This window comes from Mobula hypostoma, chromosome 5, assembly GCF_963921235.1.
Source record: "Mobula hypostoma chromosome 5, sMobHyp1.1, whole genome shotgun sequence".
Classification (NCBI taxonomy): domain Eukaryota; kingdom Metazoa; phylum Chordata; class Chondrichthyes; order Myliobatiformes; family Myliobatidae; genus Mobula; species Mobula hypostoma.
In genome coordinates this window covers 35,979,653-36,000,465 of record NC_086101.1, presented here as the reverse complement: position 1 = coordinate 36,000,465, position 20,813 = coordinate 35,979,653, and the positions used below count along the sequence as shown (strand labels likewise).

The 20,813-nt window shown below is 43.8% G+C and overlaps 1 protein-coding gene, 1 long non-coding RNA gene and 1 other non-coding gene across 6 annotated transcripts in view; 2 read left to right on the top strand and 1 right to left on the bottom strand.

The window, feature by feature from the left end:
- The window catches only part of LOC134346767 (uncharacterized), a 39,554-nt gene extending 39,287 nt beyond the window's left edge, over window positions 1-267 (top strand). Inside the window, exon 3 of the long non-coding RNA XR_010018018.1 lies at window positions 133-267. This is a non-coding gene — a long non-coding RNA (uncharacterized LOC134346767). The remainder of the gene's footprint in view (window positions 1-132) is intronic.
- tmtc4 (transmembrane O-mannosyltransferase targeting cadherins 4) overlaps window positions 1-7,633 on the bottom strand; it is a 36,826-nt gene extending 29,193 nt beyond the window's left edge. For 2 of the 4 annotated variants that reach the window (XM_063048377.1, XM_063048380.1), the window contains exons 1-6: window positions 7,551-7,633; window positions 6,761-6,974; window positions 5,426-5,541; window positions 2,064-2,280; window positions 1,286-1,373; window positions 106-416 (exon numbers count right to left, since the gene is read on the bottom strand). In XM_063048377.1, the coding sequence (XP_062904447.1) occupies window positions 106-416; window positions 1,286-1,373; window positions 2,064-2,280; window positions 5,426-5,541; window positions 6,761-6,922 (894 nt within the window). In that variant the 5' untranslated portion in view covers window positions 6,923-6,974; window positions 7,551-7,633. The remainder of the gene's footprint in view (window positions 1-105; window positions 417-1,285; window positions 1,374-2,063; window positions 2,281-5,425; window positions 5,542-6,760; window positions 6,975-7,550) is intronic. The other 2 variants (XM_063048378.1, XM_063048381.1) reach the window with 2 other exon arrangements.
- A 9,852-nt stretch (window positions 7,634-17,485) lies between these two features.
- trnad-guc (transfer RNA aspartic acid (anticodon GUC)) lies at window positions 17,486-17,557 on the top strand. Its single transcript has one exon. It is a non-coding gene; the product is annotated as a tRNA-Asp (tRNA).
- Window positions 17,558-20,813: the final 3,256 nt, after the last annotated feature.

Here is a 20,813-nt window from a genome sequence, read left to right as displayed (position 1 = left end):
GTGTACGTCACATTACAACAATAAGCAGACTTTAAAAGTATATCATTAACTTTAAAGCATATCAGGATGTCCTGAGTGAGACATAATAGGAGCGTCATTTTTTACCTCAGATGTTTTGTCTTTCCCTAACAGGGTTACTCCGAGCTGTAGGATATCCATTTTGCAAACCACTAGTGCATCAAACACTATGTTCACACCCTGTGAGAACAGACAAAAAAGGGAACATGAACAGTGAACTTGAACAACAACTGCAAGAGATAGAAAATATGAGGAAAAGTACAGCATCGGTTTCCAACTGTAAGCAACAAACTTTCTCACCAGCACCGTGATACCCTGTTCCTTGCAAAGCATTGCAACTGCACAAAGCAACAGGCTGGCAAAAATCCAGCAAAGGGAGAACTCTGCAGCCACATCATCTAGAATAACATATAATGCAATTATTAGCCTTAATTCTCATCTACAAGTACCACAGCGTAAAAGCAGTATCATAATAAACATATCTGAATTGCAACAACCATATCCCACCCAGGCCTTACTCTTCGACCCGATCCCATGGTCTTCCATGGTCAAATTAACTAGTCCACTCCACTATCTATAGTACAGTTCAAAAGTATTAGGCACATATATATATATATATATATATATATATATATATATAGCTAGGTTGCCTAAGACCTTTGCACAGGACTGCAGTAATTTTACATGTTGTACTGTACTGCTGCTGCAGCAAAAAAATTCATGCCATATGCGAGTGATGATAGACCTGATCTGATACGGGTCTCTATTGTGGACTGAGAGTGGGAAGGGAGCATGGAGAGGGAAATCATGGTTGGGAAAAGGCAAAGGGAGAGGGGGAGGAGCGGGAAGCACCAGAGACATTCTGTCATGATCAATAAAGCAATTGACTGGAATCAAGTAACCTTGCCTGATGTCTCAGGGCTGGATGTGTCTGCACCCATGCCACCTACCACCCCAGCACACATTCTCTACCACCTGTCCCACACTCCTCTTGTGGCAATCCATCCTCAGCTTTCCCAACATCCTTTACTCCTGCCAGATTTACAAACTCACTCTGCACTCCACATTGACAAATACAGTACTGTGCAAAAATCTTAGGCACCCTAGCTATACATATGTGCCTAAGACTTTTGCACTGTCTCTACTCGCAAGCCGTGATCTCCAGGATGTGTGGTACAAGCATTCTACAAACAATGACACTTAACAATTATACGTACACTTCCTGAAGGCTTTACAGTAACTGAAGGACAATGATGATTATACGTACACTTCCTGAAGGCTTTACAGTAACTGATGAAGGACAATAAAAAGAACAGAGCACAGAGCAGGTCTGCTCTACCAACAATACCAGCAACCTAGAAGACATAAATCAGAAAAGTGCTCTCGTCAATGTTAGACAATCAATGTAACCCACGCCCTCTCGCCCAGTCTTTACCCTCCCTGACTTTCAGCTCATCACAAGATCTGCTGCCCATGTCCTAACTCCCACCACATTGCACTCACCATTTGCGGGCTGATCTTCACTAGTTCCCTGTATAGTAACATCTCCATTTTAAAATCCTCACCTTACATTTAAGTCCTTCCTTCAGGGCTGGCACTTCCTGACCTCTGTTATCTCTTCCAGCCAAACAAATCCCAACAAAATGTGATCACTTCTAATACCAGCCTCTATTGATTCCCCATACACAGCAGTCCTTCAGTGGCCCAGCTCCTATGCTCTGGAATTCCCTCTCCTTGTTCTTTGGGACCATATCCCTCCACAAACAAGCACTAATCCCTTGCCTCTGTGCCCTATAACATAGCTCCATGTCAAAATCTCTCTAATAAAAAATTTTCGACTATTATTGAAGATAAATAAAGTTCCTGAAGATTGAAAACTGTCCTTTCTAATAAAAATGAAATAAATTTGAATTTCCATTACACTACCTGAACTGCCTAGTTAAAATATGAACAGTGCAGTATTAGTGATGGACACAACTATTATGATATAAACTGATGTGACCCCACCAGTCATTTCTTAAACATGCCTTGAAATGCCTACTTACACTCTCAGTGTGCACTGGATGAACAGCAAAGAGCAAAGCAGCTAGAAATGATGCTTTTGGTGCCTTATCAAGCAGCTTCCCTCTTTCATCATGTACCCTACCACCCAGAAGTACTGAGAACACATCAAGCATCATTACAGAAATTACACTGTGCAATGCGATGTTGACTACATGAAATCCAATTGGGTGCAATCCTCCAGCCACAAGATAGTTCAACCTAGAAGAAAACATAGACAAGTCAAAAACTTATGCAGAAGTGTGCTATGATATGCTGATATAAGATATTATGTTATATGAATGTAAGGAGTTTCTTCTTTTATGTTACTGCGAAGGCTAACAAAATGGCTTCTTTGTTATGCTATAATTAAAATGGCTTTTCTGTAATAATAACTGCGATGTAAGGAGTTCTCTCTCTCTGCTTGTTTGGGTTATATTATTGATAAGAGAGGGACAAACCAATTGGGATAGATGCTATTCTTTCTTGTGTGTCTGTAAGCTATTATTTTTCGCGGGCGTTGAGGGAGAGAGGCGCGATGTGGATAGAGAGAGGAGACACGATGCTGTAAACTGGGCGGCGGAACGGACCCCGAGCGGGAGTCCGAGGCCCAGGGTGTTCGGAGAGGAGAGGAGATGAAGACAGACTAGTGTGGAGCGTCTGGTTGGCCACCGTGGTTGGTCCCAGGCGGTCGGAGGGGATCGAATGGTGGAAAGAAGACTCCATTAATTGAGCTCCAACTGTTGTGCACCAAGTGGTTGAACTTTGATAAGTTTGGCGCCTTTTATTTTCCTTTTATATTTTATCTCTATTAATTACACAGTTCCAGTAAGATCTATAAAGTGTAATCATTATTCGCATATGGTGTATTGTCTGTTATTTGGCGTGGTGGGGTACATCACACAGCATCCACACAAACTTGATTACCCAGTTTGGCGGGGCTCAAGGCTGCTCCCCCTAGACAAAAGCGAGCTGACTGAGCCTGAGGCTTACCAGGGGGCTACATAAGTACACACAAAATAGAAGCAGAAGGCTGCCATTTGTCCCCCTTTGCCTGCTATAGCTTTCATCAAGATCACGGCTAAACTTTCACTTCAACGTCACCTTCTCCTGCTTATTCCCAGATCTCTTGATTTCCTTAATAGCCAGAAATCTATCAATGTTTTGAATGGATACAGTGACTACAGTACTCTTGGGTAAAGATTTTCAAAGTTTCTCCAACTTCTGAATGAAATTGGTTCTCCTTATCCAGTCCAAAATGGTATACAGCTTATTTCACTGATACCCACTGATTTCAGATTCCCTAGCCAAGGATATGTTTATCCTGCATACAGCTTGATCAACCCCATGAGAATATTCTAAGTGCTAAAGACATCATGTCTTTTTAGAGTTAGTCTTGCGAGACCATGGATCCGCGCCTGGAAAGTCTTCACCCTCCAGGGCGCAGGCCTGGGCAAGGTTGTACGGAAGACCGGCAGTTGCCCATGCTGCAAGTCTCCCCTCTCCACGACACTGATGTTGTCTAAGGGAAAGGCACTAGGACCCATACAGCTTGGCACCAGTGTCATCGCAGAGCAATGTGTGGTTAAGTGCCTTGCTCAAGGACACAACACGCTGCCTCAGCTGGGGCTCGAACTCACGACCTTCAGATCGCTAGTCGAACGTCTTAACCACTTGGCCACGTGCCCACACTTAGCATACAGCATAAAAACAGGCCCTTCAGATCACCTTGACTATTCAAGCTAGCCACAATTGCCTGTATTCGGCCAATATTCCTCGAAACCTTTGTAAATGTCCTTTAAACATTGTAACCGTTCCTGCCTCTACACCTTTCTCTGTAAGCTCCTTTCACAAGATGGGTGACCAACATCCTTCTTAAACCTAGAGAATACAGGCCGAGTCCATGCAATCTCTCCTATGTTATGTTACCAGGTGAAACAACAGTTAAAGACCATTGATCTAATTTTCCTTAGACTTGGATATACAATTAGGACTACACACTTGTTAAGGCACACTAAGTAACAAATAAATAGTATGACTAATACACCCTGGATGTACAAGCATTGCACCTCGTCAAGTCGATGTGGAAAGGATAAAAGCTTCAAGCTCCTGGGTATCGACATGTCAGAGGAGCAACACATTGACGCAATCACAGAAAGGTATGCCGCTAAATAGGTATGCAAATTTTTACAGATGTATGGCAGAGAGCACTGAGAGGTCAAGTCATGGCCTGCCATGAAGCCTGGAATAAGCAAGGGGTCCGTGGAGCCTGGGTTGGGAACCCCTGGCTTTTAGCGTGGATCAGCATGTGTAAATATGATATTTTAGCCATTAGTGAGACTTGGTTATAGAAAAGACACAACTGGCAGCTTAATATTCCAGGGTTTTGTTTTAGCTTCGACAGAGGGGCAGGTATCAAAGGTGGGGTGGGCAGCATTACTCATCAGGGAAAGTGCCACAAACATGCTCGGACAGGATAGACTGGAGAGCCCACCTACTGAGGCTCTATGGGTGGAACTGAGGAATATGAAAGGGATTTAGAGGAGCAAATTTGACGAGAGCTAGAAGACAGCAAGAAACGCAAGGTTGCAATAATAGATGATTTTAACTTTCCACATATTGACTGGGATTCCCAAACCGTAAAAGGGATTGAATGGGACAAAGTTTGTCAAATTTGTTTAGGAAAGTTCCCTTAATCAATATGTAGAGGTCCCAACTAGACAGGGCGTAATATTGGATCTTCTATTAGGGAATGAGATAGGACTGGTAAAAGTGTGTGCAGGGGAATGCTTTGGATCTAGTGATTATAATTCCAATAAGTTCAAGATAATTATGGAGAAGAACAGAATTGGTCCTCGGGTTGAGATTCTAAACTGGAGGTGTGGATTTGTTATTTTCTTCATTTACACTTTTATCCCTCATCAGGAAGTCCTCTGGACTTTGTTTCTTTCTGGAAAACAGATCCAACTAGTTCCTCTCCACCACCATTCCCCTCTGCTGGCAGTACCCACTCAACAACTTCCGTCTTGGCCCTTCACAAACATGAGCCCCAGTTAGGCCTGCCATCTCGTTGGCTGCAGGGACAATGCATGCTCCAAACGTCCCCCAGCACTACTCCCTAACTCTTTCTCCACTACACGGACGGCTGCATTGGTGCTGCTTCCTGCACCCGTGCAGAGTTCATCAATTTCTTCACCTCCAATGCCTCTGTGTGTTGCTCCAGATTTTAAGCATCTGCAGTCTCTTGTGCCTTCCTAAAATAGGCTTGTATTGCCAACAGAGGAGGATAGATCACAGATTGAAGGCATAAGGTAGAGCTGGATTTTAAAAATGGACCAAATCCTTTCACAATAACACACAGACTTACCTGAACGTAAGCACTGTAAGTGGTCGGTAGGATTTGTGACTGGTATTGCTAATAAGATTAGTTCCCCAGAAGTCATGCTCCCAAAGGTTGCCAAGTGATGTTTCGGGTCTAAGGTCCTGACACACAAAAAAAATGCCAGAAGTTAAATGATCGACATATCCTTTTCACACAGTTATCATGAAATCAGGCAGTTGGACTCATTTTAGCCCCCTTTTGCCCTTCTAATTTATTTTTAAGTGCCCCACACACTCTCAATACTCCCCTGTTCCCAGCTCCTTTAACTGCCATAGGCTTCCTTTCTTTACCTAGCCTTAGAAAATCACCTGACATTTGGGGTTCCTTGGAATTGTTTATTTGTTTGTTGAGATACAGTGCAAAATAGGCCCTTCCAGCCCTTTTTTTCCACCCCACCCAGCAAACCCCCAATTTAATCCTAGTTTAATTAAAGGACAATTTACAACGACCTATTAACCTACCGACCGGTAGGTCTTTGGACTGTGGGTGGAAACTGGAGCAGCTGGGGGAAACCCACACAGCCACGGGGAGAAAGTGCAAACAGACACTGGTGGGGATTGAACCCCAGTCGCCTGTACTGTAAAGCTCTGCGCTAACCACTATGCCACCGTGTAGCCCACTTGAAAGGTGATCTTTATTCTTCCAGGTCTATGTCTGCCTGGTCTCGCCTTATTAATCAATTTAGGACCTGAATTTACAAGCCATCCTTAGCTCTTCCTGTAACTGTATTGAAAGTCACAAAGTTAGGATCAATGCTCTCCCACTGACATTTCAACTGCCTGCCTAGGCACATTACATAAGATTCCCCCTTTTCTTGAGCAAGACACACAAAAATGGGTGCCACGATAGTGTAGCAGTTAGTGGGACACCATTGCAGCTCAGGGCATTGTAGTTCAGAGTTCAATTCCCACGTCCTCTGTAAGAAAGCTTGTACATTCTTCCCGTGTGCACATTGGGTTCTTCTGGGTGCACTGGTTCCTCCCACAGCACAAAGAGGAACCGGTTAAAAAAGTTAACTATAAATTGTCCTGTGATTAGGTTGGGGTTAAATAGGTGGGTTACAGCAGCTCGTTAGGCTAGAAAGGCTTGTCTGCACTGTATGTCTAAATAAAGCTGCAGGAACTCAGCAGGTCAGGCAGCGTCTATGGAGAGAAATACGCAGCTGACATTTCGGGCTGAGACCCTTCATCAGGTCCAGAAGAGGACTGAAGCCCAAATCAAGGTGGGGTAGGGAGGGAGAAGGAGCACAAACTGGCAGGTGATGGATGTACAATATCAACTAGTTTTAAGTTCCAGGATTTTCAAATTTGAATCTCATACCATATTGTTGATTATAGCCTCTGAATCGTCAAAGACAAAGTCTCCATCGTAACTGACGCCAAAGCACAGAAGGGCCAGTGAAGCAACAACGGCGCTTGCCCAGGGACGAGGGAGTTGGGGGATGGGTAGAGCGTTGTCCAAGCTCCATTCACTCTGCAGCATCGTGCTATATCCTGGGCCACCACTGTGACTCTGGTTTTCGCCTATCCATAACCTGGGATGGAGAACAGAGTAAGATATGGATAAACAGTTTCTGAGAATTCAGGACATTCATCTTAATGGGGCAGAAAATGATGGACTGAATGTATAGTTTAATAGCTACAGATCCTGGTGAATGGGCTCCTACATTGCAATGTCACCCACACACACACACACAATGAAAACCTCGAACAGGACCCTTCAGCACGTTGTAAACAATAAACTACCTCTGGAGAGGGGCTAGATGTTGAAATGTCTGAGAGTGGCAGCCAATCTGTGCAAGGTATGATCCCATGAGCATCAATCTGATTCCAGGGAGATTCTCTTGTGTCTCCTCCACAGACACTCAGGAGGGAGAGGGGTCAGACGTCAGGGAGGAAGGGGAGATTGTGGAAGACGAAGAGAAATGCAGGCATGCTCCCAAGTTACTGCCTCATCCCTGGAGAAGGAAACCTTTACATTTCAGATAGCTTCCCACCGTCCCCCTCCCAACAATTCTTCTGCCGACAGAAGCCGCATCCCTCTGTAGTCCCTCAGGCCCTGGAAATATAACTTTGTTAGTTTTATTTCTTTGGTTTTTGCATTTTTTTACCTCCCGGGATATATAGTCGCGGGCCCTGGAACCGTCCGTCCACTGGAGATGAGGGGAACCAAGGTGTGAACACCGCCGGTATGCGTGGAATAGGGGGAAGAGGTTTAATGTGCCACCGCTTTCAGCCCGCCCCCGAGCCCTCTGTACGCATGCGCCGCGAGTCCCGGGATGCCTGAGCGGTGATCCCCAGTGATGCGAGGTTCTGCAAAACTCCGCTTCTCATAAAATTATCAGAAACAACCCTTCGACCCAACTTGTCCATGCAGACCAAGATTCCCATCTAAGCTAATTCCATTTGCGAAGCAACACACATCAAAGTTGATCTGTCCTGACGAAGGGTCTCGGCCTGAAACGTCGACTGCACCTCTTCCTAGAGATGCTGCCTGGCCTGCTGCGTTCACCAGCAACTTTGATGGGTGTTGCTTGAATTTCCAGCATCTGCAGAATTCCTGTTGTTTCCATTTGCGAAGTTTGGCCCATATCCCTAAACCTTTCCTATCCATGCATTTATTGAGCTGTCCTTTAATTGTTGGTATTGCTTCAACCACTTCTTCTGGCAGCTTTTACCATAGACACACCACTTTGTGTGAACAAGTTGCCCGTTGGGTCCCCTTTGAATAGTTCCCCTCTCACCCTAAACCTATCCTATCCCCTCCTGTTTTTGATTTCACAACACTGCATCCACCCCATCTATACCCCTCAAGACTTCATACAATTCCTTAAACTCACCCCTCAGTCTCCTACACTCCAAGGAGTAGAGTCCTAGCCTACCAACCTCTTCCTAAAACTCAGACCGTCAAGTTCTGGTAGCATTCTTGTTAATCTTGTTCAGCTTAATGACGCATTTCCTGTAACAGGGTAACAACTGTACATAATATTTTAGGTGTAGCCTCACTGATGTCTTGTATGACTGCAGCAAAATATCCCAACATTTTTACTCAGTGTCCTGACTGATCAAAGCCAAAAGTTCAAAGTAAATTTATTATCAAAGCACAGTACTGTATTTGTCAACATGGAGTGGAGTGCAAGTTTGTAAATTTGGTGGGAGCAAAAGATGTTGGGAATGGCGAGGGTGGAGTGCCACTGGAGGGGTGTGGGACAGATGGCAGAGGAGTGCTGAGGTAAGGGGTGGTGCAGGTACAGACACACCCAGCCCGGAGTCAATAGGCAAGGCCATTTGATTCCAAACAATTGGTTTATTGATCATCACAGAAGTCTCTGTGTTGCTTCCTGCTCCCTCCCCTCTCCATTCCCTTTTCTCCCCCAACTATGAGTCCCCTCTTCCTGCCCCCTTCCCAGTCTCAGCCCACAACAGAGACTCGGATCAGAATTAGGTTTATCATCACTCACATACAACATGAAATTTGTTTCCTTTTGTGGGAGGTTCTGCAGATTTTTGTGTCTCCTTGAAACATTTTTACTTTGTCATGATGCAGCCAGATCTATTTTAATATTCATAAGAAACGTAAGCAAGAAATGGCCACACCATTCACTGTGCTAACTTCCACGTTCCTGACTGATTTCTTATCTCAGGAATATTTTCCTGCATCAACCCACATCTCTTGATTTATTTTGTATCTATCTATCTCTGTCCTAAATGTGATCAGCAACTGGCTCGCCACAGCTGAGAAAATCAATAAAGCTGCAGCTGCTGAATACCTGTAATTGAACAGAGAATACACAGCAGGTCAGGCAGCATCTGCAGAAAGAGAAACAGGGGTAACTGCGTCAAACATTGTCATAACATTTTTGATCTGAGAGTTTCACTTTGTTTCGGTTTCTTCCACCAGTGCTGTCTGCCTGTTAAGTGCTTCCAGCACTTTCTGACTCTGCAGACCTCTTGGACAGAGAATTCTAAATGTTCACCAACTCCTGGATGAAGAAACCTGTGTCCTCACTAGGCAAGCCATTGTTGTGAACCCCTGATTCTAACCCTGACTGAAAGAAGCTACAGAAAGTTTTAAATCTAGTCAGCTCCATCTTAGGTACTAACCGCCATAGTATCCAAGACATCTTCAAGGACCGGTGCTTCAGAAAGGTGATTTCTATTATTAAAGACCCCTATCACCCAAGACAAGCACTCTTCTCACTGTTACCATCAGGAAGGAGGTACAGAAGCCTGAAGGCACACACTCAGCGATTCAGGAACAGCTTCCTCCCCTCTGCCATCCAATTCCTAAATGGACATTGAACTCATGAACACTATGTCACTTTTTTTATACATTATTTCTGTTCTGCACTATTTTTGATCTATTTAATATACGTATATTAGTATAGGAGTTGGGATGTAATGTTGAAATTGTATAGGGCATTGGTAAGGCCAAATTTGGAGTATTGTATACAGTTCTGGTGACAGAATTATAGGAAAGGTGTCAATAAAATTGAGGGAGTACAGAGGAGGTTTACTAAAATGTTACCTGGGTTTCATCTCCTAAGATACAGAGAAAGGTTGAACAAGTTGGGTCTTTATTCTTTGGAATGCAGAAGGTTGAGGGGGGACTTGATAGAGGTGTTTAAAATTATGAGGGGGATTGATAGAGTTGACGTGGATAGGCTTTTTCCATTGAGAGTGGGGGAGATTCAAACAAGAGGACCTGAGTTGAGAGTTAAAGGACAAAAGTTTAGGGGTAACATGAGGGGGAACTCCTTTACTCAGAGAGTGGTAGCTGTGTGGAACAAGCTTCCAGCAGAAGTGGTTGAGGCAGGTTCGATGATGTCGTTTAAAGTTAAATTGGATAGATATATGGACAGGAAAGGAATGGAGGGTTATGGGCTGAGTGCAGGTTGGTGAGACTAGGTGAGAGTAAGAGTTTGGCATGGACTAGAAGGGCCGAGATGGCCTGTTTCCGTGCTGTAATTATTATACGGTTATTGATTTACTTATTAATTTTTTTTTCTTTCTATATTATGTATTGCATTGAACTGCTGCTGATGGGTTAACAAATTTAACGACGCATGCTGGTGATAATAAACCTGATTCTGATTCTAAATATCCCTCTGAGAGGAAGCATCATCACTTAACAGCTTTGCCAATTTCACCACCAAGAGTAACTGTTCCTGAGCCTGGTGGCTTGAGACGTAAGGCATCTCTACCTCCAGAGTATCGCCTGGATAATAGGGGTCCTTGATGATGGAAGCTGCTTCCTTGTGGCAGTGCTCCATGTAAATGTGCTCAATGGTGGGGAGGGCTTTTGCCTGTGGTGTCAAGAATTCCTGTCTCTCCACAAATGCCACTTGACCAGCTGGAGTTCCTCCAGCAGATTGTCAGAATCAAAAATCAGGTTTATTATCACAGATGTACGTCATGAAATCTGTTGTTTTGTGGCAACAGTACAATGTAAGGCATGAAGGGGTAACGTTCGCGGCTTCATGGACCATTCGGAAATCTGATGGCTCAGGGGGAAGAAGCTGTTTCTGACTCATTGAGTGTGGGCCTTCAGGTTCCTGTACCCCCTCCCTGATGGTACTGATGAGAACAGGGCAAGTCCCAGATGATGAAGGTCCTTAATGATGGATACTGCTTCTCGAGGTACTACCTCTTCAAGATGTCCTTGACTGTGTCCGTGAGGGAACGGCTGCCTCTTGCGATCTTCTGCATTGGTGCCTCCGTACCAAGGTGCAATTGTCAGAATGTTTGTTGTGCCTCGATTGCAGTTAGGACCACGACAAGGAGATTTTTAATCTCCCTTAGAGAGGGTCTGCGGGAAAGAGGACAAGGAACATTAAATCAGCCAGGATCCTACTGAAGGTCAGAACTGTATCGATGTGCTGAACGCTTGCCCCCTAACTCCTGCTTCTTGACCATAACAGCAAGAAGCTTACATTATCCAGAGCAGCCAGAAGCAACTCCTGCCTAAGCAAGGACCCGGCCCCTCTGTCGCCACAATAGGCCTAAGCTGATGCAATCTCTCTGGCTCCCCACTCAGCCTTGGATTACCTGGACAATAGCAATACCTACGTCAGGCTGCTGTTTATTGACTACAGCAGAGCGGTCAACACAATCATACCCTCAGTACTCATCAACACACTCCAAAGCTTGACTGCCTGTACCTCTCTCTGCAACTGGATCCTTGACTTCCTCATCAGGAGACCACAGTCAGTGCAGAGAGGAAATAACATCTGCTCTTCGCTGACAATCAGCACGGGCTCACTTTAACGATGCGCGTCTAGCTCACTGCTTGACTCTCTCTACACCCACGACCATGTGGCCAGGCACAGCTCAATTGCCAACTATAAATTTGCTGATGACACGACCGTTGTTGGCAGAGTTTCATATAGTGATGAGGAGTCGTACAGGAGTGAGATAGGTCGGTAAGTGGTGTCAAAACAACAACCTTGCACTCAACGTCAGTCTAGGACCAGAGAGCACAGCCTCAGACTATGAGGACATCTCTTTAGGACAGAGATGAAGAGTATTTTCTTTAGCCAGGTGGTGAATCTGTGGAATTCAATGCCATGGACGGCTGAGGAGGCCAAGTCATTGGATATATTTAAGGTAGAGGTTGATAGGTTCTTGATTAGTAGAGGGTATCAAAGCAGGAGAATTGGGTTGAGCAGGATAGTAAATCAGCCATGCCAGAATGGGGAAGCAACCTCGATGGGCCAAATAGCCTAATTCTTCTTTCTACAGGAACACTATTGAGAGCATCCTGTCTGGCTGCATCACTGTGTGGAACAGAAGCTGCAAGGCATCGGACCAGAAGAACCTACCGAGGACAGTAGAAACCACCGAGAGGATCACTGAAGTCTCACTACCCCCAACACCCCACCATTTTGTGACATTTACCGGGAGCATTGTAGACAAAGGGCCCAAAGCATTGTTGAGGATCCCTGTCACTCAACCGACAATCTCTTTGACCCACTATCATCAGGGAGGAGGTATTGAAGCATCAGGACTAGGACTGCCAGGATGGATAACAGCTTCTTCCCACAGGCTGTGAGACTAATGAATACCCTACTACCACCGAGATCTCGTCACTAGGACTGCGAGCTGCTTACTGTTTACCTGTGCTGCACACTTCCCATGCATTTTGAATTATATTTTATTAACTTATTTGTGATCATATTTTGCTTGATATATGTATTGTGGGTACCATGGTCAGGAGGGACTTTGTTTCCTTAGGTTGTGTATATGTACAGTCAGATGACAATAAACTTGAACTTGATCTCTTGTGGTCTTACGTTTCAGTTCAATGACCTTTGGTTAGAGTTGAGAAGAGTTCAAAAGCAGACACATTTTAAGTTTCAGGGAGTTCTACCCGATGTCTTGATACTAATATTTATCCCTCTACCAACATCACCAAAATAATGTGGAATATAGCAACAGGTGTACTTTTAAGTTTGATTTTTTTTGGTTAAAACTATATGTTCATGGGACGTCCTGAAGAGAGAATTTAGAGAGCTAGGCAGAAAACTGAGAAGTAGGGCTTCCCAGGTAGTAAATTTCTGGATTGCTACCTGTGCCATGTGCCAGTGAGTGTAGAAACAGGATGATCAAGCAGATAAATGTGTGGCTGTGAAGCTGGTACAGGGGGCAGGGCTTCAGATTCTTGGATCATTGGGATCTCTTCTGGGGGAGGTATGACATGTACAAATGTGATGGGTTACACCTAAACGCATGGGCAGGTTTGTGAGAGCTGTTGGGGAGGGTTTAAACTAAATTGGTAGGGGAGTGGGAACCGGAGAAAAGGGACTCAGGATAGGATGGATGGTAAAAAAGCAAAGATAGCATGTAGTCAGACTGTCAGGAAAGGTAGGCAGATGATAGGACAAAATTGCAGCCAGCAGGGTGAGTATCAGTGCATTAGGGATGCAGAATCAAGAAGGGTTAGCAAATACAGTACTCAAAGTGTTATATCTCAATGCACAGAGTATAAGAAATAAGATGGGTGATTTATTACAGATTGTCAGGTATGATGTTGTGGCCAACACTGAATCATGGCTGAAGGATGGTTGTAGTTGGGAGCTGAATGTCCAAGGTTACACGTTATAATCAGAGGGTTAGGAAGATAGGCAAGGAGGTGGCCTGGCTCTGCTGGTAAAGAATGGCATCAAATCAGTAGAAAGATGTGACATAGGATCAGACAATGTTGAATCCTTGTGGATTGAGTTAAGAAACTGCAAGGGTGAAAGGATCCTGACAGCAGTTATATACAGGTCTTCCAACAGTAAGTGGCATGTGGACCATAGATTACAATGGGCAATAGAAAAGGCAAGTCAAAAGGGCAATGTTATGGTAGTCATGGAAGATTTTAACATGTAGGTCAATTGGGAAAATCAGGTTGGTAATGGATGTCAAGAGAATTGAATGCCTAGAGCAGTTTGTCATTGAGCCTACTTGGGGATCAGCTATACTGGATTGGGTGTTATGTAATGAACCAGGAGTGATTAGGCAGCTGAAGGTAAAAGAATCCTTAGGAGACAATGATCACAATATAATTGAGTTCAACTTGAAACTTGATAGGGAGAAAGTAAAGTCTGATATAGCAGTATTTCAGTGGAATAAAGGTAATTACAGTGATATGAGAGAGGAGTTGGCCAAAGTAAATTGGAAGGAAATGTTGGCAGGGATGACAGCAGAGCAGCAATGGCAGAGTTTCTTGGAAAAATGAGGAAGGTGCAGGATAGACATATTCCAAAAACAAAGAAATACTCAATGGCAAAATAGTACAACCATGGCTGACAAGGGAAGTCAAAGCAATTGTAAAAGCAAAACAGAGGGCGTACAACAAAGCAAAAATTAACAGGAAGAAAGAGATTTGGGAAGCTTTTAAAAACCTACAGAGAGCATCCAGAAGAATCTTTAGGAGGGAAAAGATGAAATATGAAAACAAGCTAGCACACAATATCGAAGTGGACAGTAAAAGCCTTTCCAAGTATGTAAAAAATAGAGAGATGAGAGTGGATATAGGACCACTAAAAAATGGTTCCCAAGAAATAATAGTGGGGGACAAGGAGATAATGAGTATTTTGCATCAGTCTTCACTGTGGAAGACACTAGCAATGTGTCAGATGTTGAAGGGTGTGAGGGAAGAGAAGAGAGTGCAGTTACTATTACAAGGGAAAAGGTGCTTAAAAAGCTGAAAGACCTAAAGGTACATAAGTCACCTAGGCCAGATGAACTGCATCCTAGGGTTCTGAAAGAGGTCATTGTAGAGATTGAGGAGGCATTAGTAATGACCTTTCAAAAATCATTGGACTTCGGCATGGTCAAGTCAAGTCAAGTTTATTGTCATTTCGACCATAAGCTGCTGGTACAGGACACAGTAAAAACGAAACAACGTTCCTCCAGGATCCTGGTGCTACATGAAACAACACAAAACTACACTAGACCATGTGAGACAGCACAAGGCTACATAGAAACATAGAAACATAGAAAATAGGTGCAGGAGTAGGCCATTCGGCCCTTCGAGCCTGCACCGCCATTTATTATGATCATGGCTGATCATCCAACTCAGAACCCTGCACCAGCCTTCCCTCCATACCCCCTGATCCCCGTAGCCACAAGGGCCATATCTAACTCCCTCTTAAATATAGCCAATGAACTGGCCTCAACTGTTTCCTGTGGCAGAGAATTCCACAGATTCACCACTCTCTGTGTGAAGAAGTTTTTCCTAATCTTGGTCCTAAAAGGCTTCCCCTTTATCCTACACTGGACTATGTAAAACAACATAAAAACTGCACTGGACTACAGACCTGCACAGGACTACATAAAGTACACAAAACAGTGCAGGTACAATAATTAATAAACAAGACAATAGGAATAGTAGAGAACAAGTTATAATATGATAATAAATGATGTAGTTATCAGTCTAGACTCTGAGTATTGAGGAGTCTGATGGCTTGGGGGAAGAAACTGTTACATAGTCTGGTCGTGAGAGCCCGAATGCTTCGGTACCTTTTGCCAGATGGCAGGAGGGAGAAGAGTTTGTGTGAGGGGTGCGTGGGGTCCTTCACAATACTGTTAGCTTTGCGGGTGCAGTGTGTGGTGTAAATGTCTGTAATGGTGGGAAGAGATACCCCGATGATCTTCTCAGCTGACCTCACTATCCGCTGCAGGGTCTTGCGATCCGAGACAGTGCAATTCCCAAACCAGGCAGTGATGCAGCTGCTCAGGATGCTCTCAATACAACCTCTGTACGCAGAAAGTAGACACACTGCTGGGCTTTCTTTGCTATGGAGCTGGTGTTGAGCGACCAGGTGAGATTCTCCACCAGGTGAACACCAACAAATTTGGTGCTCTGAGAGTGGTCGTTCCGCTGAGTGGTGCCAGAGGGCTGGAAAATTGCAAATGTCACTCCACTATTTTAGAAAGGAGGAAGGAAGCAGAAAGTAAATTATAGACCAGTTAGTCTGATCTCAGTGATTGAGAAGATGTTGGAGTCAATTGTTAAGGATGAAGTTATGGATTACCTGGCAATACAGGACAAGATAGGACAAAGTCAGCATGGTTTCCTTAAGGGAAAGTCTTGCTTGACAAACCTGTTTGAAATTCTTTCAGGAGATTACAAGTAGGATAGGTAAAGGGGATGCAGTGGACGTTGTATATTTGGACTTTCAGAAGCTGCCACACATGAGGCTGCTTACCAAATTAAGAACCCCTGGTATTACAGGAAAGTTACAGGCATGGTTAGAGCATTGGCTGATTGGTAGGAGGCAGTGAGTGGGAATAAAAGGATCCTTTTCTGGTTGGCTGCCAGTGACTAGTGGTGTTCCACAAGGGTCAGTGTTGGAACTGCTTCTTTTTATGCTGTATATCAATGATTTAGATGATGGAATAGATGGATTTATTGCCAAGTTTGCAGATGATATGAAGATTGGTGGAAGGGCAGGTAGTGTTGTGGAAACAGGTAGGATGCAGAAGGTCTTAGACAGATTAGGAGAATGGGCAAGAGAGTGGCAAATGAAATAAAACGTTGGAAAATGCATGGTCATGTACTTTGGTAGTACAAATAAACGTGCAGACTATTTACTAAACGGGGAGAAAATCCAGAAACCTGAGATGCAAAGGGGCTTGGGAGTCCTTGTGCAGAACACCCTAAAGGTTAACTTGCAGGTTGAGTCGATGGTGAGGAAGGCAAATACCATGTTAGCATTCATAGGCATTGGTGAGGCGAACAGTTTTGGGCTCCTCATCTAAGAATAGATGTGCTGGCATCGGAAAGAGTTCAGGGGAGGTTCACAGGATGATTCCGGGAATGAAAGGGTTATCGTACGAGGACCATTTGATAGCTCCGGTTCTGTTCTCACTGGAATTTAGAAGGATGAGGGGGGATCTCATTGAAACCTTTTGAACGTTGAAAAGCCTCGACAGAGTAGATGTGGAAAGGATGTTTCCCATGGTGGGGGAGTCTAGGACAAGATGGCAGAGCCTGAGGATAGAGGGGCATTTATTTAAAACAGAGATGCGGCGAAATTTCTTTAGCCAGAGGGTGGTGAATTTGTGGGGTTTGTTACCACAGGCAGCAGTGGAGGCCAGGTCGTTGGGTGTATTTAAGGAAGAGCTAGATAGGTTCTTGCTTGGCTATGGTATCAAAGGTTACAGGGAAAAGGCCAGGGAGTGGGGCTGAGGAGGGGAAAAAGGATCAGGCATGATTGAATGGTGCAGCAGCCTACTGGCCTAATTCTGGTCCTACGTCTAATGATATGGGAAAGTAATTTTTAAATTTCACCAGTTAGGGAGTGTAATGGAATAAAAATAATCTTTTGTAAGTGACTGCAAATGCGTTTCAATTTAAATAAATGAAATAATAAAAAAACACATCGTAATGAAATTAAACAACAGGAATTCTGTGTGTGTTGCTCGTAATGAAATGATGTCGATTCTGTGGTGATTTAACCTCTATAGTGGTTAATTAAATTGGAATAACCATGGAAACCGAGAGCTGACGTGTACAACCTGATAAGGCCTGCTGAGGACCCACAGCCATGCCGAGTCCTCGGTAGTATAGTGGTTAGTATCCCCGCCTGTCACGCGGGAGACCGGGGTTCAATTCCCCGCCGGGGAGGCGCCTACTTCTTTTCTTCCCCCCTTCAAACTTCAAATAAACCATCTTCACCATCGACGTTTTCATTATATTACTTAGTTTAAAATATAATATTTTAAATATAGAGTAAAATATATGTTTAAAAAAGTTTTCAGATGCCGTTATAATTGGAAAAGCCCACACTTCAAAGGTTCAATTTAATGTCAGGGAAACGTATACAATATGCATCCTGAAATGCTTTTCATTCACAAACATTCATGAAAACAGAGAGGTGCCCCAAAGGATGAACAAAAATTAAACGTGAGAACCCCTAAGTCCCCCCGGCGGCGAGCAACAATCCCCCCTCCCCCCGCCGGCAAAACAAAGTTGCAATTCTCTTTAGAGGTTTTGCAGTTTTTAAAAGAACCTTTGTACTAGAAAGAAGCTTTGATGTAATTCCACATCTCTGCATCAGTTGAAGAGTTTGCATGCGAATCCGATTACCATGGCACTGATAACTTCAAACGACTTTCGGAACCGTCATTGAAGTGCAATTTGTTAAGATTTTTGTATCGTTTACCTCAAAGATGAATTTATAATAATTATTTTAATATTTAAATACGTCTAAAGAATAAGGCATCTATGGAACACAACACCTTAGATATAATTTTCAATGTATTTTGTTTTACACCTGCTGAAGATCCCTCAGGAATAACTTCTTCCCCTCTGCCATCCGATTCCTAAATGGACATTGATCCCATGAACACTACCTCACTTTTAAAAAAATATGTATTATTTGTTTTTGCACTATTTTAATCTATCCAATATACATAGATATACTTACTGTAATTGATTTATTTAATTGCCTATTTATTTTTTTCTCTTTCTACGTTACCATATATTGTACTGCTACTGCTAAATTCACAAATTGCACGACACACGCCGGTCATAATAAACCTGATTCTGATTCATTTAACTATATAACTTCATAAGGGAGACAATTGTGCCGTAATGCAACGAGCTTCTACTCAGAATCAATGTAAAAAAACAGTAAAGATAACAAAAAAAGAGTTTTACAACGCAAAAGTGCACAATTTCATGGCCTTTATTTTTTCCACATACTCGTTCAGCCCCAAATTCCTTTGCAATATTTTCTAACTCCCACCAGGAGGCAGACTCGTGCAGAGCAACATTAGCCAGTTTGTAAGATGTGCTTAAATAAAAACGAATCCCTTTTTTTAACCTTCAAAAATTGAATAGAACAAATGTCTGCAAAAGCAAAATCTTCTTTAACTTCCTTAATATTTGCAACATTTTCTGTTACAATTTCGGAAATGATGGCATATTCGTTCATTGATCACCCTCATTTTGACAATAAACTTAGTATTGAAAGAACTTATAAATACAAGAAATTCTGCAGATGCTGAAAATCCAAAGCAACACACACAAAATGCTGGAGGAACTCAGCAGGTCAGGCAGCATCTATGGAAATGAATAAACAGTCGATGTTTTGAGCAGAGATCCTTCTTCTGGACTGGAAAGGAAGGGGTAAGACACCAGAATAAAAAGGTGGGGTGGGGGGGTGGGGAGAAGAGGATAGCTAGAAGGTGAAAGGTTAAGCTAGGCCGGTGGGAAAGGTCAAGGGCTGGAGATAAGGCATCTAATAGGAGAGGAGGGTGGACTATAGGAGAAAGGGAAGGAGGAGGAGATCCAGGGGAAGCTAACAGGCAGGCGAAAAGACGTAAGAGTAGGGAATAGAAGAAGAGGGGAGGGGAGGGAATTTCTTTTTACCGGAATAAGAATTCGATATTCATGTCGTCAGGTTGGAGGCTACCTAGACAGAATATAAGGTGCTGCTCCTCCAACCTGGGGATGTCCTTATTCATCATGGCGCAAGACGAGGCCATGGACCAACATGTCAGAACAGGAATGAGAATTGGAATCGAAATGCTTGGCCACTGGAAGTTCACTTTTGGTGGGTGGAGCGGAGGTGCTCGACAAAGCGGTCCCCCAATTTACGTTGGGTCTCGCCGATGAAGACAAGGCTGCTTCGGGAGCACCGGACACAATAGACAGACCCCAGCAGATTTGCAGGTGAAGTGTTGCCTCACTTGGAAGGATTTGGGGTCCTGAATGGAGGTGAGGGAGGAGGTGAACGGGCAGATGTAGCATTTAGGCAGCTTGGAGGGAGGGAGATTAGTGGGGAGGCTCAAATGGACAGGAATGATGGAGGGAGTGATCCCTACAGAAAGTGGGGTTGGGGGGGGAGGTAATTGTATGTTTGGTGGTAGGATCCCTCTGGAATTGGCGGAAGCTGTGGAGAAAGATATGTTGGATTCGGAGGCTCACGGGATTGGTAGGTTGAGTTGTGTGCAGATTTGCCACACTTCCTACAAAGATCAAACTTCAAAAGTAAGCCAAAAGGCACAGACCTCAAGGAATATGCCTCATCTGCCATCGTCTACATCAGTAAGTGTGTGGGCGATATTAGTATCTACAAATCTCATCAAAAGTAAAGCACAGGAGGCTGGGGAAGGTGTGTGTCCTTTTTTCACTTTTAGTGAGGCACACACATTTGAAGAAGTGGAGTAATCGATTTATTTAGAGTAACAGCCTGGAAGGGGCCCTTCCAGCTGCACCCACAAGCAACCCAATTTACCCCTGATTTAACCCTAGCATAATCACTGGGCAATTTACAACGACCAATTAACCTTCTAACTGGACAGTGGGAGGAAACCCACACATTCCACGGGGAGGATGTACAGACTCCTTACAGGTGATGTCAAAATTGAGCTTCGAACTCCAGTGCCCCGGGTTGTAATGGCGTCGCGCTAACTGCTACGTTGCTGTGGCATCATCCAGTACCTTTCTTAATCAACTTGCAGTTGACTCTGTTGCAGGGGATGTGGCACGAAAATGGTAGGCGGATCTCCAATCAAGTTGTAGTTGACACAGCCAATCAAAATCCCACAATGTTGGCCCTTCTGTTTTTACCACATACAAGCCCAATGTGGCTTGTCGGTTCTTTTATTTCAGAGTGTTATGAATGTAATTCCCACACAAATTATCTTTTCTTCATTATAAGTTCCTAGTATCTTTGAAATGGCATTCAAACTCATTTTGTGGAATGACTGAAACAGCCAAGCCAGTGTCCACTTCCATTTCAGTTAATTTGCCGTTCACTTCTGGTGTAAGCCATATTGCTTGTCTGTTGTTAGTTTTCATATTGTAAATCTTAAGGCTAGTCAGTGCTGTGTCACTCTTATCATTAACAGATTTTCCAGCCCCTTCTTAAGAG